Raw genomic sequence first — 23,388 nt, forward strand, 5'->3', positions numbered from 1 at the left:
CAATAAATAATATTGCAATGCAAATAATGTCCCGACACGTGTGGTAAAACTGTTTGTAAAGGGAGTGTCCGTAAGTAGACGCTGAAAGAGAAAGGGTGCATTTGCACGCGTTAGCATTCTGATCATCAACCACTTTGCGGACCGGACGATCACCCGGCGGTGTCCCTGCCTTGTGTAACACAAATATCGTCTTCAGGTTTCGGCTTCGTCTATGCAAAGATGAGCACTGATTGTAATAATTTGCGGGCAAAGTAGTAGCGATCACTTTGTAACCAGATAATCGTTATTTACCTAGTAATGATGGTGGGACCTGGGGTGGGGTTTCCACCGGTATACCCAAATGAGCGTGGTCGCTCAAACAAGAACAAACTTTGGAGTAAGGTAGGTGTCTCATATCTGCAGCAAACCTGTTGTAACAGTACTACGCATATTCTTAGAGGATACCAAAAGATCATCCATCTCACATCTTGTATAAATTTAAAGTGGAGAAATACACGTTAGTCCCCTGCTACGGTTCCCCATATTCTCCGCAACGCGTGACCGTATTCCTTGGTATATGTTTATTCGTACTAGTAACGAGAATGTGCATTACACCATGAATGCGAATACTCAGACGTTCGGCAGGCCAATGAGTTGCTATCGTGATGTCCTAACAGGGTTTACAAAGGGCGCCTATCCTATCACGTTTGCAGGCCGAGTTATATCCACCTCTCTTCACCGATGGCGCCAAGCTTGACTGTATCTCTAGGTTCAGCCTTGCCGCTTCAGCGGACGAGTCTTCACAGAAGCAACCACTAAAGAGATTGAGAAGCTGGAGGGTCCCGTTGGCTGGTGTGTACAAAGTAGCGAGGTCAAGGAAGCAGTGGCATTGGTGGACGAAGGGTGCGATATTGGTCATATGAACGGTAATCCGTATTCTAGGGACACCGACACTTCGGTCAGCACCGGAGTTGGGAATTACTGAGGGTAGCTGCACTTGGCTACTGCAAGGTTACGCCGAGATATCCAGTTGGAAAGCAATCATCAGCGCTCAGACGCGTGACACGCCAGAAGGCGGGTAGGGAGATGAAAGGGTGTAGTGCGGAGTGAGCGGTAGGTGTGTGCGGAGCACGGAGGTGTGACCTTCTTAACAGACGCACTGCATTCCGGTGGCATAGACAGAGGTAGAAGTGGTAGAGAAGGGATTACAGGCTGCCGGCTCGCGATAGCTCGTTTCAACCAGATCACTATGCTCTGGTTTGGCTAGATCATGTGTGCATGCTCAGCGGATTTTTTTTCTCTGGAAAGGCTCTCATTAAGTGCTTTCGTGTCAATAAACCTAGGTGGGCGTAGTAGACTGGCGACAGGTGATGACGAATGAATGTTCCTAGCGCGGCGCAGATGCTAGTGTTACGCATCAGAAACCACAACGGAATACTGAAGCCGAATGCTAGGGTCACGACTACAGGTATCACGAACAGGATAAATGTTGGTGACACAACAGGTTAGGACCGCATAATCCACACGCGAAGTTCCAGCTCTATCACCGCACCGTGACCTTCGAGCTGATGCGTATATAAGACAGATGGACTTCCCCTCGGATCAAACATCATCAACACGACAGTCTTCATCAAGCCTTAAACACCAAGTACACCAACAACCACACCGACCACCGCTACTTCACTTCCAAACGCAAATATCCATCACCGTCAACATGAAGTTCATCACCGCTGCCGCTGCCGCTGCCGCTGCCGCTCTTCTTAGCGCCGCCGCAGCCTTGGCCCCTCCGACCCCCTCTTCCGACCCGTCCGTGGTGGCTACCTACTTGATCCAGGACTTCCTCATTGGCTTCGTTGACAACGTCGTGTCCTTCAAAGTTGGGATGATCAACGGCGAGACGGCCGCTGAGTGCTCTACGTCGGGAAGCGCGGTCGTCAGCAACCAAAGTTACACTTGCAACAACTCGTACTTCAGCTTCACCTTGGACACCGACGAGCTGCCATTCAACCTCACCCTTCGTGAGAACTGGGATCAGTAAGCGCAATTCTCACTTCTAGAACCCGCTATTGCTTGCTAATATTGTTTTAAGGGGACCCATTGCCGGATCCACCCTCATCTTTTACCATAGCCAGAACGTTGTAATCCAGCTTCGCTACGTTGAGTAGAAACAAGCTTTACCGTCCGCAATTTCGGTATTCTTAAAGCAGATTTACGATTGTTTTTATGGAATTAGGTTATACTAGTTACTCGTTATATTTTTATGTACTATAATATTAATAAAAATTTCTTTTATCTTTTAGTAGCTCTTATCTATAACTATTACTAACGACTAAATTTATATCTTAAATAAGTAAATCTTTTATATTTATTTATTAAGAGATAAATAAATATTTTAAGACCGATAGTACTCCTAAAGAATTTTTAGAGATATAGTTCTAACTCGTATAATTTTTAAAGTTCGTAATAGACTAGTACTCTATTTTTATGTACTACTTCTATCTATAATAGTCATGCATACGGGTATTACGAATTAAATTACACCCGCTCTGATGCATACAAGTACCCCAACACCCTCTCGCAAAGATCCTTCCGTGGCTCAGCCTGGTCATCGTTGCTCAGCGCGTGAGAAGCATTCGGTATGATACCACTAAAGTCCTGATCCCAAATCTTTGCTTCCCCATTATGATCAGTAGCATTCCTCCACCTCGCCATCAACTTCTCCTTATCAATCCAATCCGGCACCGACTGATCCGCGCCAGACATCATGACCATCAGCTTATACCTCAACAGCTGACGCTGACGAATCATGCCAAACGTCGTCTTCAGATGCTCATCGCTCAGATCCGAACTGAACAAGTCATCCTCCCGCGGCGCCTGCGGGCTCTCGGGGCTGACCAGACTGAGGAATCTCCGCGCACTCAGCGGTGTGTTCTGGTAGCCGATGGCGGACGTCATGTGCAGCGGCAGCAGGAAGTCGCAGGCCTGATCGTCCGCGGCATTTTTCTTCGCCAGCGCGAGCAGCTCGTCGAACACGGCGCGCGTCTCGCTCGGCGTCTTCCCCAACCAGCCCCAGTGCAGCACCCACTGCATAGCCTCGCGGTCCGAGACCGGGGCCTGCATGATAGCGCCGTCGAGCGGCAGGCGCTCGACGTGCTGCAGATCAGCATCAAAAGCTTTGGCCGAGGTGTGCGGGTTGGGGCGGTAGAGGTAGTGCAGCACGTGCTGGGAGCCGGTCGAGTGGCCCATCAGGACGAGTTTTCCGGAGTTGCCGTACTTGCCCGTCTTGTAGTCCTTGACGTAGCGCAGGCACTGGGCGATCTCGTCCGTGTCGCGGTCCAGGTGGCCCAGCCCCCACGAGTTGTAGGAGGACGTGAAGCTCAGGGTGAAGAGGGACCATTCGGTCGGCTGCAGGGCGCGGGCCAGGTCGGCCATGTACGACGTCGAGCCGAGCCCTTCGCCCAGGCCGCCGATGAAGACGAGGCTGTGGGGTTTGCGGACGGTGTTGGTGGTGAACTCGAACGTCATGAGACTCTCGGTCTACATGTTGTCACGAGGGGAGTGGGAAATCAGCGAGAGGCACGATTGGGATCGATGGGCGCGGAGGGCTGGCGTACGTAATGGTGCAGGATGCCCGGGACGCCGCCCTTGGGCCAGAACTTGGAGTACGCCATGTTGGAGTGCAAGGCAAGAGACGCGACGGAAGTTCAGACGTCGTTGAAACAGGAAGAACAACGGCGGAAGCAAAAAGGAACGTTAATGCCGACCCCGTTTGTTTGGTGATCGTCAGCGGCCACGTGGATCCCGGCGCAGGCCTCCGATACAGGCCAACGCGGGCCGCGGCACCCTCTCGACCGGCAACGATCTGAGAGCAAAATGATTGCATCATCGGGAACTGCAGTTTTAGTCATTTTACCGAGGCGGCTTGGGTGGCTTCGGGCTGCCGATGAAATTTTTCTGGTGAAACGGCAAGCACGGGCTGGCGGGGTACTATCAGATCCGCTTTTAGCCTCGTATTCCGGACATTGCCGATATCTGATCCGCCTGCCGGGGTCAGCGCCGCCGCACTTTGATGCCCTCGACGCCACGATGCGGCCTGGAGCAAAAACTGTGTGCCAGACACCCCGCTCCTGAAGCCAAATGAAAATCTCGCACGAGTGGAGACCTGTTCACCGCCGATCACACGACCAACCTAGTTATCCTTAGCGAGGTCTGGCTGGGGAAATGCCGCCCTGATGGAAAATCTGATAAGATTCTGGAACGCAGCGCCAAGCTGACCAAGCTCGCCACGGCATCGCTTAGCAGCGCACGATCCTGCGGGTGGAGAACCACAACAATGGTACACTACGCAACGCCAACTTCCGGATCAGATAACTTTGTTGCTTCAACCACCCCCCCTGCTACGAAGTATGCATGCTGGGGACACCCTGTTCTCCCGTGCCGTGCCCTCATCAGCGGCATGACCCGCAGGCATCGGGCTTTCCCGCCAGGGAAGCAAACCCTCGCCCACACCTCCCTTCCCTTCCCTCCCCTCGGCAATGCACCGCGCTTAGAACAACACACCCTTCGTCTGCGCCTTCGTGACCTTCAAGTCCTTGATCAGGAACATCCACCCGAGCGACAGCGCCATGATACACGTGCCAGCAATCAGCATCTTGCTCTGCGAAAAGGCATACGCCGCCTGAATCGCCGTGCGAATCGGCGTGCCCCGCTCGTAGCTCAGCTGCACGTCGAGCGAGTCGTAAATCGTCTCCCAATCCGCCTTGGCCTCGTCGGGCAGCAGCCGCCGCAGCGCCGACGGCAGCGTGTGCGTCCAAATCGCGCCGGAAATGCTGCTCCCCACGGCACTCCCCATGTTGCCGAAGACGTTGAGGAAGGCCAGGGCCGACGCGGCGTTGTTGTGGTCGGCGACGGCGAGCACGGCGACCTGCTGCACGATGATCATGGTGCCGCCGGACAGCGCGAGGAACACCTGGCACATGACGTTGTACCCGACGCCCCAGTGCGGCTGCCGGAAGTAGATCATCAGCCCGATGCCGAGGATGTACAGCGGGACGGCCCAGAGGAGCAGCCAGCGGAAGCGTCCCGTCTTCTTGATGCAGAGGCCGACGCCGAGCAGCCACACGCCCGAGACGACGTCGAAGATGTTGCTGATGTAGCCGGCCGTTTCGATGCTGACGCCGTATACGACTTGGAGATACGACGTCCAGTAGTCGTTCCAGCAGTAGTACGAGATCTGGTACGTGGCGTCGACCAGACAGGCGCCGAGGATGGTGCGCGTGGCTAACATCTCCCATTGCAGGAACGGGACGGGGGCGACCCAGCGCTCGACGGCGGCGAAGGCGAAAAGGCAGAGGATGCCGATGACGAGCATGACGATCATCGAGGCCGAGTTCCAGCCCTTGTCCGTCGTGCTGGCGATGGTGAAGGGCAGGAGGAAGAGCGCCAGGCCCGCGGTCAGGAGAAACGTTCCCAGGACTACGAATGGTTAGTAAAACACCCCCCGTCAGAACGTGGAGATATACTCACTGTCGAATTCGATGATGTAGTGCTTGGCGCTCTGCATCGGCGTTCTTCCACTGCTCTCCTTCGCCCGCAGCAGACCCCTCTTCTTAGCCACGTGCCGGTTCCACTGCAGAAGGCAGAACAGCGGCGTTGCAACGACGGGAAGGATGATGCAGAAAATACCGTAGCCCCAGCGCCAGTTAGTCTGGACGAAGTGGGCCGCCGCAGCCGGGCCTGCGTATGCGGTGATGATGTAGGGAGAAGAGGTAAACGCGTAAGCAAGACCTCGATCGCGAAGCGTCGACGTGTCGATGGTGATGACATCGATGGAAAAGATGATACCAGCAAAGCCGACGCTGTAGAAGACCTGCGGAATGGTGAGAATCGCAGAGCAGAAGAGGCAAGAAATAGGTTGCTTACCTGAGCCGCGCAGTACGTGGCAATGTCATAGCAGGTTGCACTCAAGATCAAGCCGAGAGTTGCGAATCCAGTCATCAGTGCAAAACCAACAGAGCGGTCCCAGAGGTTCAGAATTTTCGCGAGAGGCATGTACGTTGCTGCTCCCATAATACTGGACACGATGGCGATAACAGGGATCAAGGAATGCGATTCGAAGTCGCTGGTGATGTAGGCCGACGCGTTGCTGGTGATCTGGGACTGGAAAGCGTTGACAAAGTACAAACACCACATCCTGTATTTTGCCGTTAGCGAGTTGCTCTTTGTTATTCTTGCTGGAGCAGGTTTGAACTTGCAGTATGTAGGCACATCCCAGCGACGTCTTAGTCCACACCAAGGTGATGGCTTCGGCTTGGGCGACACCATCTTGGGCTGCTTCGTCAGGCGTCTGCTCGCTCGATGATGACGGATGAACGGCTTCAGCTGGAGCCTTGGAGTCTGGCTCGACGAGCCCCTCAGCGTTGGAAGAACCACCCTCCGGCGTAGTCGGTTCTGGGGCTGGGAAAAACAATTTCCGCAGCGTGGACGCCATGTTGAGGAAACAACAATGTTGTTAGGATAGAAGGGGACTGACCATCTGATGCGCCGAGACGAGGCTGGGCCAGGGAAGCTCGGTTTACATCTTTAAGAGCCCACGCCACGGCCCATCGGTCCGTTCCTCGCACATCGGCGTGAGAAGCGCTAACGCGGCCGCAGGATCGGGGGCGTGGCCGATAAAGGACGGTGTGGTACGATTCGCGCTTGCGCGGTGGCGGCTTAAGCGAATGCCCGCCTTTCGGCTGAAAACCTAAGTCCGAGGGGCCATTATTGGGCTTGACTTTTTTTTTCCTGCCGGTTTCGTGGCCCAGTCCCGCGGGGAACAAATTTTGATCTGATAAGATGTGTCATGCATTCGTGGCAGGGGGCCCACTCATAGGTGTTCTTCATTATCGGCCCCTCAAGGCGCTGCTCACATGCAGTACAAAATCCGCTGCGAAGGCTGGTCTAGTATCCATATCGTCCTCACACGGATTCGACGCGTCTGCCTTCCTTTAGCGAAGCGCCACAACGCGAGTGACCGACGACCGGTAAGTTCCCTCGCCCCTCTTTCATGCACGGAATGATAACCATCCTCGACAGGGATTGCAGTCAGGCACCGTCAACCTGCAATCTCGATGAAGGCCCTCCAGAAACTCTCTGGCTACCCCAGCCTGCTTCTGGCGGGTAGCCCTTCGAAGGCGGACTTGGGCACGCTGTTGCTGGGCATTGCAGCTGCCATCGCATCTGGTGTCCCCTTCCCTCTCATTGGAATCTTGTTTGGTCAGCTGCTTGATGATTTCAACGGGGCAACGTGTAATGAGCAGGACGACTCGGAGTCGGGTGCCGGATATCAATCCAGCATCAACAGCAAAATCCTGATCATTGTTTATCTGGCCATCGCTCAGTTCGTCCTGATATACGTCCACCTTCTCTGCTGGAGTCTCAACGGCGCACGGCTGGCTCAAAGACTGCGGGAGAACTACCTGCAGAACTTGCTGCGGCAGGAGCCCTCCTTCTTCGACAACTTACCTCCCGGCGAAGTCGCATCTCGACTCCACAGCGACATCCAGACGATCCGGTCAGGTACTTCTGAGAAAGTAGGAATATGCCTATCAAGCGTTTCATTCTTTGTCACGGCGTACATTGTGGCATTCATCAAGAATGACCGCTTGGCCGGGATGCTGGTGTCGTTGCTTCCAGCTTATTTCTTGATGTCGTTTGTTGGAAGCCATTATATTGAAAAATATTCTGGTCTCGTGTCCGACTATGCTGCTTCAGCTGCATCAATTGCTTCTGAAGCCCTTTCGAACATTGTCGTGGTCCAGGCGTTCGGTGCGAATGCCAGGCTGGAGGAGAAATTCTCCAAAGCGCTCAAGTCTTCTGAAGAGGAAGGTATCAAGAAGGCTACGGCAACTGGCATCCAGTCGGGAGTCTTGTATTTCATTGCCTATTCTGCGAACGGTCTCGCCTTCTGGCAGGGAAGCAGGAATATCGCAGCCTCAGTGGCAGGTAACGGTAATGGCACAACAGTCGGTGCCACGTTCACCGTCATCTTCATCCTGATTGAAGGTAGGCTAAGCTCCCCGGCTGTTGTAGACTTCTCATTAACACAAGACAACAGCCACCCTGCTCCTAAGTCAGGTTGCTCCGTTCATCCACCTGTTCTCAGCAGCCGTCGCCTCGTTCCGAAAGTTGCGTGGAGACATGGACCGTGAGCCGCTCATTGATGGCATGACCTCTTCAAACCTTGCTCTTCCGGAAGGCGGAGCTGGCTTTGAGTTCAAGAACGTGTCGTTCACCTACCCCTCCAGGCCTGAGATCACCGTCCTCGACAACGTCAGCTTCAACATTCCTCCAAACAAGCATACCGCCCTCGTCGGTCTCTCGGGCAGTGGCAAGTCGACTATTGCGGGTCTGGTAACACGTCTTTACAATCCCACGCATGGCCAGGTCCTCTTCGACAACCAAGATGTTCAAGAGCTCAACGCTCGTGATCTGAGGAGTTTCATGGGCCTGGTTCAGCAGGAACCCTCCCTTCTCGACCGTTCACTGTTGGAGAATATTGCACATGGCTTGATCAATTCCAGCAATCCGGCTCATGTGCATCTCAAGCCAATACTTCTCGGTTCGGAGCTTGCGGAGCTGGCAAGCGAAGTCAGGGAGGGTACTGATATGATGGCTGCAGCAGAGAAACGGGGCGCTGCATTCGTCGAGATCATCAATCTGGTCAAGAAGGCTGCCACGCTTGCAGATGCTGATGGCTTCATTGTTGCTCTGCAACATGGATATGGCACGACCGTAGGTTCGAGCGGGCGACTGATCAGTGGTGGGCAGAAGCAACGTGTGGCTCTCGCTCGAGCTCTGGTCAAGGATCCTCCGGTTTTGATCCTCGACGAAGCAACTGCTTCCCTGGACTCCCGAAGCGAAGAACGTATCCAGCGGGCTATCTCCAACATCACCACTGGCCGCACCATCATAACCATTGCCCATCGTTTATCGACCATTTCCAACGCGGATAACATCATCGTCATGCACAGGGGACACATTGTGGAGCAGGGAACTCACTCGGAACTGATGGCCAAGAACGGCGCGTATGCCGATCTGGTCAAACTCCAAACCGTAAAATCCGCGTCTGGAGAGACGGATACCCAGAGCATCAAGAAAGCCAACCGGCCTTCTACGTCAACTGGCGACATCGAGAAGAGGAGTCTGTCCGACGACGAACACGAGAACGCCGACAAAACACAAATCTCAACAACCGAAGCTGCCGTCGCCGAGTCGGCAGAAGAAGAGGAGCCCGAGCCCGAGACTCCCAAGAAGTCTCTCTGGGCCCTGGTGAAAGGCTACACGCCCGCCATCCGGCCGCATCTGCTCACCGTTGCCTTCGCATTCCTGGGCTCGATCGTCGTCGGTGGCGCTTTCTCGGGCGAAGCCGTGATTTTCGGCAACACCGTTGGCAGTCTCAGTCTCTGCCACACGCCAGCCAGCATCCGGGACCGCGGAGATTTCTACGGCCTCATGTTCTTCGTGCTCGCCGTCATCGAGTTCTTCGCCAACATCTTCAGCTGGGCTGGCTTCGGCTGGGTGTCTGAACACGTCGTCTATACGGTTAGGGTCCTCTCGTTTCGCTCGCTCTTCGAACAGGATCTCCAGTGGCATCAATCCGAAGGGCGGTCGCCTGCGCTGCTTCTCGCTTACATCACGCGGGATGGCAATGCCTTGGCCGGCTTCAGCGGCTCGGTTATCGGCACGCTGTTTTCTATCACTGTCAACCTCTTCGCCGCCATTATCTTGACGCACATCATCGCGTGGAGAATCGCCCTGGTCTGCCTCGCTCTCGTCCCGCTCCTCCTCGGCGCCGGACTGATGGAACTCCGGGTCCTCGGCGCCTTCGAGGAGAAGCACGAGAACGCCTACACCAAGTCGGTCGACATCGGTGTCGAAGCCGTGACGTCGATCAAGACGATCGCGTCGTACTCGCTCGAAGACGAAACGCTGGGCACCTACCGACGCTCCCTCAGCGGGCCGCGCAAAGAGACGCTCACCGTTACCATGCAGGCCAGCTTCTGGCAGGCCATGACGTACTTCCTGGGCAACCTCGTCAACGCGCTGGCGTACTGGTGGGGCGCGAAGCAGATCATCAACGGGAACTACACGCAGACGCAGTTCATGATCGTCGTCTTCTCGCTCCTCGTGAGCGCTCTCCTCTGGAGCCAGATGTTCGCCCTCGCCCCGGAGCTGTCCAACGCGCGCGCCGCCATGGCTCGCATACTGGGCTTGATCCAGATCGGCTCGTCGAAGATGCAGGGACACGTGCGTCCGCTCACTGTCGCCTCAACCTCCCCCGACCCCGAGAGCGGCGCTGCTGAACCCAAGACCCCCCACTCCCCCTCCCACCCCTCCGCCTCCAGCGTCCAGCTCCGCGACGTGCACTTCTCCTACCCCGCCCGGCCCGACGTCAAGGTCCTCCAGGGCCTCAGCATCGACGTGGCGCCTGGCCAATTCGCCGCGCTCGTCGGCCCCAGCGGCGCCGGGAAATCGACCATCATCTCGCTCGTCGAACGCATGTACACGCCTTCCGCCGGCGCCATCACCATCGACGGCGTCGACGTAACCAAACTACGGGGCGACGACGTCCGGTTCAGAGACACGATATCGCTCGTGCCGCAAGAGAGCGTGCTGTTCGAGGGCAGCGTAGCGTTCAACATCGGGCTCGGCGCTCCACCCGGACACGAAGCGACGCAGGCGGAGATCGAGGAGGCGTGCAAGCTGGCGAACATCCACGACGTCATCGCGGCGCTGCCGGAGGGTTACGAGACGCTGTGCGGGCCGAACGGCAGCCAGTTCTCTGGCGGGCAGAAGCAGCGGTTGTCGATCGCCAGGGCGTTGGTGAGGAATCCGCGGTTGTTGATTTTGGACGAGAGTACGAGTGCGCTGGATGCGGAGTCGGAGAAGCTGTTGCAGGATGGGTTGGATAAGGTGAGTGCAAGGGGGACGACGGTGATTGCCATTGCGCATCGCTTGCATACGATTGCGAAGGCGGATGTGATTTTTTTGATTGAGGCGGGCGTGTGTGTGGATCGGGGGACGCATGAGGAGTTGATGGAGAGGTCGGATAGTTATCGGGCGAACGTCATGCATCAGACCGTAGCGGTTTGATTTAGGGGTGGAGGTTAGGTGGCATGGGTTGTTGGACTGCTTTGCAGGTAATGCTTGATGATGTATTCGAGATAGTAATTTAAAAGTTGGCATTCCATCTTCAGCTGCGATGAAGGTCAAGGTGAGAATATACGCAAGATGATCCAAAGAATGCCTGCGGGCAGCGTGGAATATATCTGCTGCCAGTAGCTGTCGAACAGCAAACAACAACCGAAGGGAACCGAATATCATGGAGCCTACAGGATGCTCCTGTAGAAAGATCTCCTTAGTGTTGTCGAGCATTCTGGAGAACCAGTGATCAAGATGATAGAATGTGGGGGAGATTTCATGAGAATGAACGAACAGAACTTTATATTCAGATAAGAAACACAACAACTCTACGGATATACAAAACAAGATCAACCAAATCAAACATCCACAAACACCTCCTCCCCAAGCAACACACCCCCCTCCCCCTCCGGCCCCGCCAACTCCCTCACCGCCCCCACCAACTCCTCCAGCACACCATCCACAAACGCCTCATCCCTCTCACTCCCCACCACACCAACATGCACCTCTCCCCCCCTCACAAACGAAACGGCCTTAAACGGCACCGGCGCATCCCCATGCGGCTTCTCCACCCCGACCTTGCACGTGCCCTGCGCAAACGGCATCTCGTCAAAGTCCTCAGCCGCATCCTGATGATGCACGACGGAACCAAAGAACTCCTCAGCCCTCTCTCCCTTCCACCCCGGCACACACTCCGCCGCAACCCTCCTCCACCCCACGAAATCATGCGCCGCCGACGCGCCCGCCTGCGCCTGCACGAACCGCAGCAGCTCGCCCGCCCTCCACCCACGCTCAAATTTGACTCTGACGGGCGCGAACTGGTAGCACGGCCCGACCACGTCTTCGGCGTCCTCCAGACCCTCGACGATGCGCCCGCCCGTCACACCGCCAAACAGCACATCCGCCACGCGCAGCCGCCGCGCCAGGACGAGCGCCCACGCGGCGGTCAGCAGGTTCGCCGTCGTGATTTCTTTCGGCTTGGCTGAGATGTCAAGCGGGGGGCTGGCGCGGAAGAGGCCGCGGTCGCCTGGCTGTGCTGCGGCGCCGGGGAGGATGGTGGGTGGCGTGGAGGCGGACAGGAGGGTGCGCCAGTAGGACAGCGCTGCGGTTTGCGCGGCGGAGCTGGCGGTGCCGACGGTGTGCGCGAGGTAGGACGAGAAGGGGCGGAAGGCGGGGAGGTTGGTGGGAGAAGTGCCGGTGTAGAGCGCTTCCAGGTCTGTCAGTAGGCGCGGTAGGGCGACGGCATCGTACTGCGCGTGCGAGAGGCGGAGGATGAGGCAGCTTCGGCCGTCGGCGTCGTCCTGCACGTGGGTGAACTGGACGAAGGGGGTGCCGAGGGAGAAGGCCTCGGACGACTCGATGTCGGCGGCGCAGAGGGCGGCGACGTGCTGCTCTAGATCGCCGTCGGCGGGCTGGGAGGTCACGACGCCGTCCAGCGAGGCCAGAACGACTTGGAGGAAGCTGTTGGATCCTGCTTCGCCTTGCACGAAGACGGTGCGCAGGATGTCGTGTGCGGCGACGAGCTCGGTGCAGGCGCGGGACAGCTGTGCGGCGTCGACAGCGCCGGGCTCGAAGTACAGGAGGGTGTACTGCACCGACGTCCGCGGCGTGTTGATGGTGCCGCGGACGTCGAGCGCCTGCGAGTCCGTGACTGGATACGCATCTTGGATGGTCCAGCTCGGATCGGCCAGCTGTGGCCGCACAACATCAGACAGGAACGTTTCGACATGCTGCTGGCTCAGCAGGGAGAAGGGCTTATACACCGGTCGTGTCTTCGCTGCCGGCGTCGGAGCGCTCGACTTCATGACCTTCGCCGCGTCGCCCAGGCGCATGTGCGTGAAGATGTCGGCGACGGACAGGCTGTGACCCTGCGAACGCAGGCGGGAAACGAGCTTCATCGCCAGCACGGAGTCGCCGCCTAGCCGGAAGAAGTTGTCGTCGACGTCGATGAGGTCAGGAGCGATGCCGAGGATTTGCGCCCAGGCGGAGCGCAGCACGTCTTCTGCAGGCGTCAGGGCTGAGTGCGTTGCGGATTGCATCCATGCTACTCTGATGCCTTCGCGGAGCTGGGCGAGGACGTCGCGGGGGATGGCCGAGGCGAGCTGGTTCAGGGTCTTGTGGTCGGATGTGAGGATTTTGTCGACGACGATGTAGGCGAAGGGGACCATGTATGAGGCGAGAGAGTCTTGGATTGACTTGTCGAGCTTCTTCAGTGCGGCTGCGAGACTAATCGAGATGTTGGTGCAGATTTGAAGTGTCTTGCCATCTTCAGAGATGTCGTGGCTTGTGGGGATGAGCTCAACACTGGCTTCCTGGAAGGCCGGCTGTTCGACAAAGACAACTAGCTCTTGCTCTGAGCCCTGCTGGACTCCATTCGATGACTCTTGCCATATAGCTGCCGCAGCCTGAACGGATGGTGGGAGGTGTTTGGAGAAGGGAGCGTCGAAGTCGGCAATGTCGACCGCATGGCCTTGGATCCTGAAGATATTGTCCTTGCGGCGAACGAACACCAAGCTGCCATCCTCTTGCAAACGAGCCATATCGCCTGTAGGTTGGACCCTCCCTGTGCGGCCGGCACAAGAAGAACTTCCGGTGACAAGCCAAGCTGGGTTCTCGACAGTTTCGCCGGGTAGGAAAGCTGCTTCGAGCCACAGCTCGCCCACACAACCGATTGGCGACAACATCGACGAGTTCCGCGGATCACAAACCCACGGCACAACCGCGCGAGGGTAGGCGGCGCCCGGCTTGACGTCTGTGCCCGCACGAAGACACTGCAACGCCTCGTCGACAGCCAACGGCGGAGTCTGATTCCACTTCCAGATGCGGTCCAGCTCCGCCCCAGGCAAGCAACTGATCTGATCCAGCCTTCTCTCCCCAGGACCCCCGATCAACTGCAAGCACACCGTCTCCAGCTGCGCGAGGATGCGCCGCATCTGCGCGACCTCAACGAGCTTAGTGTCGAAGCTCGCACACACCCTGAACCCGCCCTTCCGGATGCCGAACGCCAGCATAACCGGATACGCATTGAAATGCAGCGCCTCGCGCACAACGTCCCCCATCTCGAACCCCAGATCGTCGCCCGCGTACTCGGGCTCCGGCTGGATGACCAGCCCCGTCCCCGTCTCGCACGCCAGCTGCGCATCGGGACTGACGCGCCGGATGTTCTGGAAGCCCATATGCTGCCACGGCGTGCGCGCCAGAACTCCCTCCTGCACCGCGGCTAGATACGTTCCCACGGTTTCTGTCCGCTGCACGCGTATCCGCACCGGCACCGTCGCGATGAGCGGCCCGACGACGCTCTCGACGCCGGCCAGCGCGATGTCCCGACCCGTCAGCGTCTCGCCGAAGACGACGTCGTCGCTGCCGGCATGCTGCGCGGCGACGAGCGCCCACGCGCCGCGGATCAGCGTCGCCAGCGTGAATGGCGAGTTGGTCTCGGGGAGAGTGATCTGCCGCTCGACCGTGGCGCCGGGCGTAGGGAGGTAGTCGCGCGAAGGCAGGCGCGGGAACTGTGGCCCCACGGCGCCGGCGAGCTCCTTGCGCCAGAAGTCCTGCATGGCGGCGTCGTCGGTGGACTGCACCCAGGCCACGAAATCGCGCATCTGCGCTGGGGCCGGAGTGGGTTGGGATTGTAGGGCGTTCCGGACCTGCTCGAGGACCAGCGGCTCGGACCAGCCGTCGTACAGCACGTGGTGGATCGTCCACACCATGTAGCGCTGGCTCTCGTCGTCGCAAGGAGCGTTGACGATGGCGTAGCGCGCCAGCGGCTGGCCCAGCTCCATCTTCTCCTGCCGGTCGCTCTCGAGGTACTGCGCGAGCGACGCCGCGTGCCGCCAGGTGATGCCCTTCTCGTTCAGCACGACTTGTTGCAGCCCGGGCGATTGGAGTTGGGCCAGGCGGCTGCGGAGGATGGGGTTGGCGGCGACGACGGTTTCCCAGGCTTGCTTCCAGGCGGCGAGGTCCATGTCGGCCGGGATGCGGGCGACGCGCTGGGCGATGTAGGCTTTGGTGGACTTGAGGGCGAAGGTAAAGAGAGCTTGCTGGGTTGGCGTCGAGGGGTAGATGTCTTCGATGGCGGCGGGGTCGGTGATGCCGCACGCCGCCGCTGCTTCCAGCCTGGCGCTTTCGACGTCCTGTGAGATCATCGAGAAGGGGGGCAGTTCAGCTCGTGCTTGCGTGTCGGAGACGCGGACGACGGCGGCCATGGCCGAGAGCGTGGGGTTGGCGAAGGTGCTGGTGACGGAGAGATCGAGGCCGTCGGCTCTGCAGACTGAGACGAGCCTCATGGCCGCCAGCGAGTCGCCGCCCAGCGCGAACAGGTTGTCGTCGGGGCGGATGCCGTCGGCGTCGATGTTCAGCACCTGGCTCCACGCCTGCCGGAGCCGCTTCTCCAGCTCGCTCAGCTCGCGCGTAGCGTTGGCAGAACTGCCCTGATCCAGCTGCCGCAGGTCGACCGTCTGGCCGAATGCCCTGAGCCGCTTGCGGTCCGTCTTGCCCGAGATGAGCACCGGCACGTGGTTGACCGGGATGTACGCCGTCGGCACCATGTACCTGGGCACAACCTTCGCCAGCTCCTTGTCCGCCTCCGCCAGCACGCCGCGCATCTCGTCATCCAGCTGCACCGCCTCGACTTCCACACCCACGGACCCCTTCGCGCCGTTGAACGCAACGAACGCCACCAGCGTTGCCTGGCCACCAGCTCCCTGCGGCACGATGACCTCCGCAATGACGTTTGTCTCCGCCGGCAGCCGTGCCAGGAGCTGACTCTCAATCTCGCCCAACTCAACACGCTGGCCCCTCAGCTTGACCTGCGTGTCCTTCCTCCCCGCAAACACGATCCCGCCCGAACCGTCGGGATCATACCTCCCCAGATCCCCCGTCTTGTACAACCTACTCCCCATCCTGCCCCTCACTCCCCTCGCCTCGTGCCCGGCCACCAACCACGCGGGGTCCTCAACGAACGCCTCCTTCGTCTTCGCCGGATCGTTCAGGTATCCCTGCCCCACAATCGGCCCCTCGACCAGCAATTCGCCGACCGCGCCGACGGGAACCAGGCGCTCGTGGTCGTTCGGATCCGCGATCCAGATGGCGGCGCCGTTGCCCGTGCCGATGGACACGTAGTCGCGGCCCGTCGCCGTGTCGCTATTGACCGTACACCCAATCGTACACTCACACGGCCCATACCCAATAATAATCCGCGTCTCCCTGCCCCAAACATTCACATCCCGCGCTGACGCCGCCTCGCCCCCCAACCCAAGCCCATACAGCGCCGCGATGACCTCGGGCTCGAGGATGCGCGCGACGGACGGCGTTATCCCGGCGTAGTTGACGGCCATCGCCCGCATCGCGCCGTTGATGTCGTTGAGCCGGTCCGCGTCGGACGGGATGCAGAGCGTGCCGCCGTGCGAGGTGGTCAGCAGCATGCTGTCGATGCTGACGTCGAAGGCGTAGGAGGCGAAGTCGAGGACGCGCCAGTCAGGGCTGTAGCCAACGGCGGCGGCGCGGGGGATGGCGCTGCTGGTGTAGGTGAGGTGCGAGATGGTGACGCCCTTGGGCGTGCCCGTGCTGCCGGAGGTGAAGATGATGTACATCAGGGTGGCGGGGTCGACGGGGGGGAGGGGTGGGAGGGTGGACACCGAGGAGGCGAAGGTGGCGCCGTCGATGGTGAGGTGCGTGCCGGATGGGAGGATGGAGGTGGCGAGCGAGTGCTGCGCGTGGGACGAGAGCATCATCTTGGCGCCGACTTGGGTCGCCATGTTCTGCAGGCGGGCGAGCGGGAGCGTGGGGTCCATGAGCGCGAAGGTTGCGCCCGCTTTCATGATGGCGAGGACCGCGACGATGGTCCAGCGGGATTTCTCGAAGCAGGCTGGGACCACGTCGTGCGGTTGGACGCCGGCGGCCTTGAGGGAGTGGGCGACGGTGCTCGAGTAGTTGTCGATTTGGGAATACGTCAGGCTGCCGTCCCAGGAGCAGATGGCCTCTTTGTCGGGGGTTGCTTGGGCACGTTCGGAGATCATCTCGTGCATGCAGAAGTCGTAGGTCGGAGGCAGCTCGCGGTTCCAGCTCCATATGTCGTCAAGATCCCTGGCCGTGGGCCGTAGGCAGTCTGAGATGGATGCAGAGGGATTTGAAAGGCACAGCTGGATCGTCTCAGCCAGTACGTCGGCATGCCGTGTTACGGTGAATGGCAGCATGTTGTCGGTCTGCCATGCTGGACGGATGTCGAGCTGGCCATCACTGAAGCGTACTTCAAGGTGGAGTACACCCTTCGGAGAGAACAGTCAGTCATTGTGCTTCTAGAGACAAGCTGTTCAACTTACTTCATCTTTTGTTTCTTCAGGTGTCCGGGACAATGAACTGGTGCTCAAGATAATCGAAGCAGGAGTTGGCGGAATTGCCTGCTGGTGTGGTGTGATGTCGGTTGAGATTGCTGCGGTGACTTTCTCGACAGGGTCTTGCAGCCCCGTCATCACCTTTTCCATAGACAGACATTGTTTGGTTGTCTTATTCTCGAGACCGAATTCGTAGGCCCAGTCAAAGCTGACTTGGCTGTCCTCTCGAGTCCGCAGAAGTACTATGAGCCATGACAGAAGCAGAATCTCTTCTTTCATACCCGAAGGAGTAATCGGCTTTTCACATGCAAGATCGGGCATCTGAAAAGTCTTGAAGCCAGCTCCACCATCCGGGCCCGCGGATGCCGTGTCCACAAGTCCATTCGGACGGTGATTTGCATCAGCTATGTCAGCCACAGGAGTAGCGCCCATGATTCCGGTTGTCCTGTTCCTCCGCTCAGAAGCAACCTGGAACGAGGTGGAAATACTAGCTCAATGGAGCCTTGAGCAAGTTGCGCCTGATTGATGTGGTCAGTGCGGGTCCGTCGTGGGGGAGCTGTTACTTAACACACCTCTTGCCGCTATACACGAATGACTTGGGCCTTGCAGCTTGAAGCGCACTGCTACGGGCTCTGACACCCTGATAAGATGACGACTGACACCATCTGATAAGATGAACGGATTATACCGTTGCAAACCCGTTCCGCAAGTGGCATGTGAATTGAAGGGCCACGCGGGCCCACGCGGGCCTGAGCACAGAAGGAGCTAACGAGGAACGCTAGGTACGCCTTTTTTTTTGCGGCGTGTGCCACACCTCGCCTCCTCCGACGAGGTGAATAGTGGAGAAATGTAGACCTTTCCGTGGCTACCGATTATGCAGAGAAATGTCTCGAACCCACGCCACGCAGGGGCTAGATGTGATGGTTGCCACCCGTCCTCCGGAGGGAGCCTTCCTCCTAGCGTCACCGCCCGCGTGCCACCACGAGCAGGGGCTCTCGGGGGTTGAACATAAAAGTTGCAAGAGAGAAAAGGCTGGTTCAAACAATTAGTCACGATATTCGTACACACGAATCCACCCTCACAACATGGATCTAAGGTCGAGCCCTCTTCAGTTCCAACACTTCTACGTCTCTTTCCCGCACGAGCGGATTCTCCAAGTCACACTAAACCGCCCAGAAAAGCTTAACTGCATCAACAAGACGACAAGCGATGAGATAAAGGAAATCTGGGAGCTTTTCGACCACGACGAAAGCTTATGGGTCGGCATCATCACCGGCGTAGGCAGGGCCTTCTGCACTGGGGCCGATCTCCACGGTAAGTCCGGCAGTCTCCTCCCGTTCGTCCCGTTCCTGCTAAATCCGGAAGTCCGTTCCATTCACTGACACATGCGCCCCTCGGCCAAAACCTACACACAGAGTGGAACGACATGAACAAAGCCGGCGTGGTCAACGACATGGCGGCGCCCGGTCTGGCCGGGCTGCCCCGCCGCAGCGGCAAGAAGCCCATCATCGCCGCCGTCAACGGCATCACCATGGGCGGCGGCTTCGAGATGGTGGCGAACTGCGACCTCGTGGTAGCGGTGGCGTCGGCCGTGTTTTCGCTGCCCGAGGCGAAGCGAGGCATCGTTCCAGTAGCGGGCTGCCTGCCGCGGCTCACGCGGACGCTGGGCCTGCAGCGCACGTCGGAGCTGGTGCTGACGGGCAGGAAAGTCGACGCCAGGACGCTGCACCGGTGGGGGCTGGTGAACCGGTTGGTGGATGATGGTGGAGACGTGCTTGAGGCGGCGCTGCAGCTGGCGCGGGACATGTGCGCGAATAGTCCGGATGCGCTGATTGTGGGACGCCTGGGGATTCGGTTAAGTTGGGAGGCTGGCGGTGTGGAAGATGCTGTGTCGGTTCTGGAAGGTCAGTGGTACCCGAGGCTGGTCGAGGGTGCCAATTTCGCCGAGGGCATCAAGGCCTTTGTGGAGAAGCGGCCGCCGCAATGGATCAATTCGAAGTTGTAGTAGTCGTCGGCAAATGCCATCCTGCCGTTTCTTTGGCGTTGAGCAGAATATTATCTAATCAGATCCTTTTAATCCACTCGCATGACCGCCGTGTGTCCTTAGGCTGTGAACTCGTGGCCATGGCGCGCCCTTCGGATACGAGTGTCGTATAGAGTCGGATGCTCTGGATGCCGAATGAAATGGGGCGTATTCTGGACCACGCCATCGGACATCAAGCTTCGGAGATGATCTGATAAGCGAGAATGCCGGGGACGGACACAAGGGTTTGCACTCGGCCGGGTGCTTGGCGCCGATGCCTGCCTCGGATTTTACTAGGGAAGGCCGAGGGTGCAGCAAACGAAGACGCCACTTTTCTCCACATGCGGGACAAATCATCTTATCAGATGCAGGTTGGCGTGATAAATTTATCGCCGAGTCAGGGCGAATAAGCTCGTTTAGCGCCATGGCGTCGCCTTAGCGTCGCTTGTGCCTCGTATGGCGTGGAGAACGTCTCCGGATTCCGTGGACACCGTCATGGGCTTAGCGCCGATCCGGTATCGGCCGGGGGCACCCAAACATGAATCGAACGAGCCTCGGGGCAGGCCGCTGTGACCCACTATGGTGTGCTACCACGAGATGGCTACCGCATTAGGCAAGAGGACGCTTGAGGTGATGGAAAGGGACGGATGGCGTATTCTCCAGCCTGCACGAGCTCCTGACGGCTTATATAGCTTGCGAGTACTAACCATCTCGTATTCCTTATCGCCTTCCTCTTCACGACGGCATCCTTAATCCTCCATTCCCGACCCAACAAGGTTGGTCGTCTCCACCCGTATGTTGCTCGTGTCACTAATAAGCTTTGCAGCAGGCTTGTCAAGGAGTCTCAACCATGGCATCCAACACAGCAAAGTACCCTGCGGTCAAGCTTCCGCACCCTTTCCTGACCACATATCGCGTGCACGCCGTCAGCGAAACAAGCCTAGCCAAGCTCGTCTTGGCTCTCGAGGATCAACCCCCTGCCGGACGACCCTTGGACCAGCCGCTGCACCTCGATTCCCTCTCCTGGCTCGAACTGACATTCCCGCCCAAGGACAAGAGTCCGCCTCCATCCAACAACAGTGCCTGGGCACGAGCCCGGCGCAGCCCGCAAACCAAGTTCCAGTGGACAGGAAACAGCGCACCTTCTCTCGGCCAAATCTGGAACGTTGTCCACGCCATCTACCTCGCCCACTCGACGTACGAGTATTTCAGAGTCACCCTGCATGGCGCACAGAAAGACGTCGTCCGCCGCGAACTCCTTTCCACCGGCTTAGCAGTCGAGCACCCCAAGCCATGGCGCCCCGCTGACGACCGCACCGCCCTCTTCACCGACGAGCTCCTGATCCTCCGCAGTTCCTTCTGGCAAGGCGCCGCATCCCCAACCGGGCCGCGTCCAATCTGGGTAGTCGGAGACGGCACCGACGGCTCCCTCCGCCGCCCTCTCTCCCAGTACCCCCTCATGCCCGAGAACTACGAGGTCACGATGAAGTTCCCGGACGAGCCGATCTACTCCCGCCACCCGGTGCGCCGGCCCAAACCGCATCCCGGGTCGATTTGCTACAGCCGCTACATCCCGGAGGTCGACGAGCACTTCTCGCTCGAGGTCGTCGACTGGCAGAACGCCGAGCACCTGCAGCTGTTCAACACGTGGCAGAACGATCCGCGCGTCGCCAAGGGCTGGAACGAGACCGGCACGCTCGACCAGCACCGGGAGTACCTGCGCCGTCTGCACGAAGACCCACACGTGCTGTGCTTGTTCGGCCGCTTCAACGACGCGCGGTTTTCGTATTACGAGCTGTATTGGGCAAAGGTGAGTCCCCCCCGTCCCAACCCCCCCTCCAGCTCTGTGCCGTGCCGCGTATGCTGACAGCCGCACAGGAAGATCACTACGGCTTCCACTCCGACGCGGGAGACTGGGATCGCGGCCGCCACTCGTTGGTTGGTGACGCGTCGTTCCGTGGGGCGCGCCGCGTCAACGCCTGGTACTCGAGCTGCATCCACTACTGCTTCCTCGATGACCCGCGCACGGCCAACGTCGTCGGCGAGCCGCGTGCTACCGGCTCGACGATTCTGTCGTACGAGAATTCGCAGGGGTTGGTCATTGGGAAGTACGTGGACCTCGGGCATAAGCGCTCGGTGCATTCGATTTGTAGTAGGGAGAAGTGGTTCCAGCTTTGTCCGCTGTTCTGGGATGGCAGGGAGAAGCCGTTGGAGAGTGCGGATCGGGCGGCTTGGAATGCGAAGTTGTGAGGTCGTGGTCGTAGGCTGAACAGAGGTGAACTTTTTGACCGTAACGAAGTAGTGATATACCACATGGAAGGGAACATTCGTTGGAGCGTTCTAGCACAAAGCAATATAATCCTACAAATGAATTGCTATCTGTGCTGCATTGAATTGGCTTTCACAATCTGTAAGCTCCGGCGAAGACTGTTTGTCGATTTTGAAATGTTTCTCCATCTTTAATTTTGGTCCCAGCCTTCTCGAAAATATTTAATTATTTACATGTTGCAAGGCAGTTTCAGAACATTTTCAGACACCTCAAAAGATCGGGAATCAAAACTGTAATAAGCAGGACAAGACGCCTTTTAAAAGTAGGCGAGTTAAGAGACAGATCGGGCTTTATTAGCTTTAAATATTGCAGAGAGTAGAAACACTGCTTGTGTAGAACGCTGTATTTTGTATAAAGTATTGAAGCTGTCGTGGTAGCTATTAACACATTAAATATGAAGCTTAAGCTGCACATATTAGTAGGCCTATTGATAGATCGTGTGGGGCCATATGCACCGAGGTGCCCGGGTGCGGCCGGTGGCAGGCTGTAGTCTGCATAAGCAAATTCTGTGCTAGCCCACTGACGCCCTTTCTGATATAGCACTTACGCTTTGCCACGGCATACTGTGCAGAAGGCATTGGCAGTGGATAACACGCTGTACAGGTTCCGCGTCCAGCTGAGCTCAGCCTATTGTGGGGCCTTTGCTGCCTAGCGATAAAGCGGACGAAGCTGGATAGCTGTTGCCTGCCAGGATCGCAGCCAAGGGTATGAAGCCAATCACGGGCAAGCGAAAGGCCATCCAGAGTCATGTAGTAAGCAGCCAAGATGTCTTGGCTTTCTGAAAGGGGTGCATCACTGTCATATTCCTGTAGGGCTGTCTGTTGTTGGCTCTTCGTAATGGGCGAGCGGGGTGAGCAAGAAGTAGAGCTTGTTTTCCTTCCCTTAAAAAAAGGTGAGGTATCCCTACATATTCCGCATTCTTTCTGGGCCTACGCTCTTAAGTATATTGTTGCTTTCTCCTACTTGAGGACTGTCATCCCTATGATATACTGATTCATACTTTCACGCCGTGTCTCGCGGCAGCCTCGGCACATATCAAAAGCTTACTCTAGATCCAGGAAGCAAAGTATGCCGGGTCTTGCACTTGCATCCCGGCAAAGAGCAGCAGCAACTTTGCGGTGAACTCAAAATTGTTGATTTGGAGAACCCGAACAGAGAGCGGTACAATTGCATATCCTATGTGTGGGGTGACCAGAATGTTACGGGGCCCATGTTCATCAATGGCGAAGAGCTGCAAGTGACAACAAACTTGCTGAATTGCTTGTACTACTTGCGGCACCCTCCGCATACGATCGTCCTGTGGATAGATGCAGTATTCATCCATCAAGAAGATATCTCGGAAAAGTCACACCAAGTTGGCATGATGGGCGAAGTCTACTCGCAATTCTCAATGGTGTACCTTTGGTTGGGATGTACCCCCGATCTTAAGCCTCTGAATGTAAATCCATTCACCCTGATCCGTCATTTTGCGAGATATGGCCACTACCATGAGCTCCCAGGTTTCACCAAAGGTTCAGATGGCACGGTTACTTTTCAGGGGA

General features: G+C 57.7%; 7 protein-coding genes across 7 annotated transcripts; 4 read left to right on the forward strand and 3 right to left on the reverse strand.

Annotated features, from left to right (window-relative positions):
- Positions 1–1,693: 1,693 nt before the first annotated feature.
- On the forward strand, positions 1,694–2,144 carry LTHEOB_11406 (Ankyrin repeat domain-containing protein 65; the record flags this gene model as incomplete). The annotated part of the gene is made up of 2 exons (XM_035508159.1): positions 1,694–2,013; positions 2,069–2,144. 2 exons carry the CDS (start codon positions 1,694–1,696, stop codon positions 2,142–2,144), a joined length of 396 nt encoding a protein of 131 aa, XP_035366483.1.
- A 370-nt stretch (positions 2,145–2,514) lies between these two features.
- Positions 2,515–3,650, reverse strand: LTHEOB_11407 (Siderophore biosynthesis lipase; the record flags this gene model as incomplete). The annotated part of the gene is made up of 2 exons (XM_035508160.1): positions 2,515–3,516; positions 3,594–3,650. 2 exons carry the CDS (start codon positions 3,648–3,650, stop codon positions 2,515–2,517), a joined length of 1,059 nt encoding a protein of 352 aa, XP_035366484.1.
- An 875-nt stretch (positions 3,651–4,525) lies between these two features.
- Positions 4,526–6,469, reverse strand: LTHEOB_11408 (Siderophore iron transporter mirb; the record flags this gene model as incomplete). The annotated part of the gene is made up of 4 exons (XM_035508161.1): positions 4,526–5,454; positions 5,506–5,848; positions 5,902–6,172; positions 6,270–6,469. The coding sequence occupies 4 exons, from the start codon at positions 6,467–6,469 to the stop codon at positions 4,526–4,528; spliced, it is 1,743 nt and encodes a 580-aa protein (XP_035366485.1).
- A 622-nt stretch (positions 6,470–7,091) lies between these two features.
- LTHEOB_11409 (ABC multidrug transporter SitT) lies at positions 7,092–11,115 on the forward strand (the record flags this gene model as incomplete). The annotated part of the gene is made up of 2 exons (XM_035508162.1): positions 7,092–8,025; positions 8,078–11,115. The coding sequence occupies 2 exons, from the start codon at positions 7,092–7,094 to the stop codon at positions 11,113–11,115; spliced, it is 3,972 nt and encodes a 1,323-aa protein (XP_035366486.1).
- Positions 11,116–11,522: 407 nt separating this feature from the next.
- On the reverse strand, positions 11,523–17,357 carry LTHEOB_11410 (Nonribosomal siderophore peptide synthase Sid2; the record flags this gene model as incomplete). The annotated part of the gene is made up of 1 exon (XM_035508164.1): positions 11,523–17,357. One exon carries the CDS (start codon positions 17,355–17,357, stop codon positions 11,523–11,525), a length of 5,835 nt encoding a protein of 1,944 aa, XP_035366487.1.
- Positions 17,358–18,580: 1,223 nt separating this feature from the next.
- LTHEOB_11411 (Enoyl-hydratase isomerase family protein) lies at positions 18,581–19,500 on the forward strand (the record flags this gene model as incomplete). Its single annotated transcript, XM_035508165.1, has 2 exons — positions 18,581–18,809; positions 18,911–19,500. 2 exons carry the CDS (start codon positions 18,581–18,583, stop codon positions 19,498–19,500), a joined length of 819 nt encoding a protein of 272 aa, XP_035366488.1.
- Positions 19,501–20,368: 868 nt separating this feature from the next.
- LTHEOB_11412 (Siderophore biosynthesis acetylase) lies at positions 20,369–21,768 on the forward strand (the record flags this gene model as incomplete). The annotated part of the gene is made up of 2 exons (XM_035508166.1): positions 20,369–21,328; positions 21,397–21,768. 2 exons carry the CDS (start codon positions 20,369–20,371, stop codon positions 21,766–21,768), a joined length of 1,332 nt encoding a protein of 443 aa, XP_035366489.1.
- Between the last annotated feature and the right edge of the window lie 1,620 nt (positions 21,769–23,388).

The sequence above is a fragment of the Lasiodiplodia theobromae genome, assembly GCF_012971845.1.
Source record: "Lasiodiplodia theobromae strain AM2As chromosome Unknown scaffold_48, whole genome shotgun sequence".
Lineage (NCBI taxonomy): Eukaryota > Fungi > Ascomycota > Dothideomycetes > Botryosphaeriales > Botryosphaeriaceae > Lasiodiplodia > Lasiodiplodia theobromae.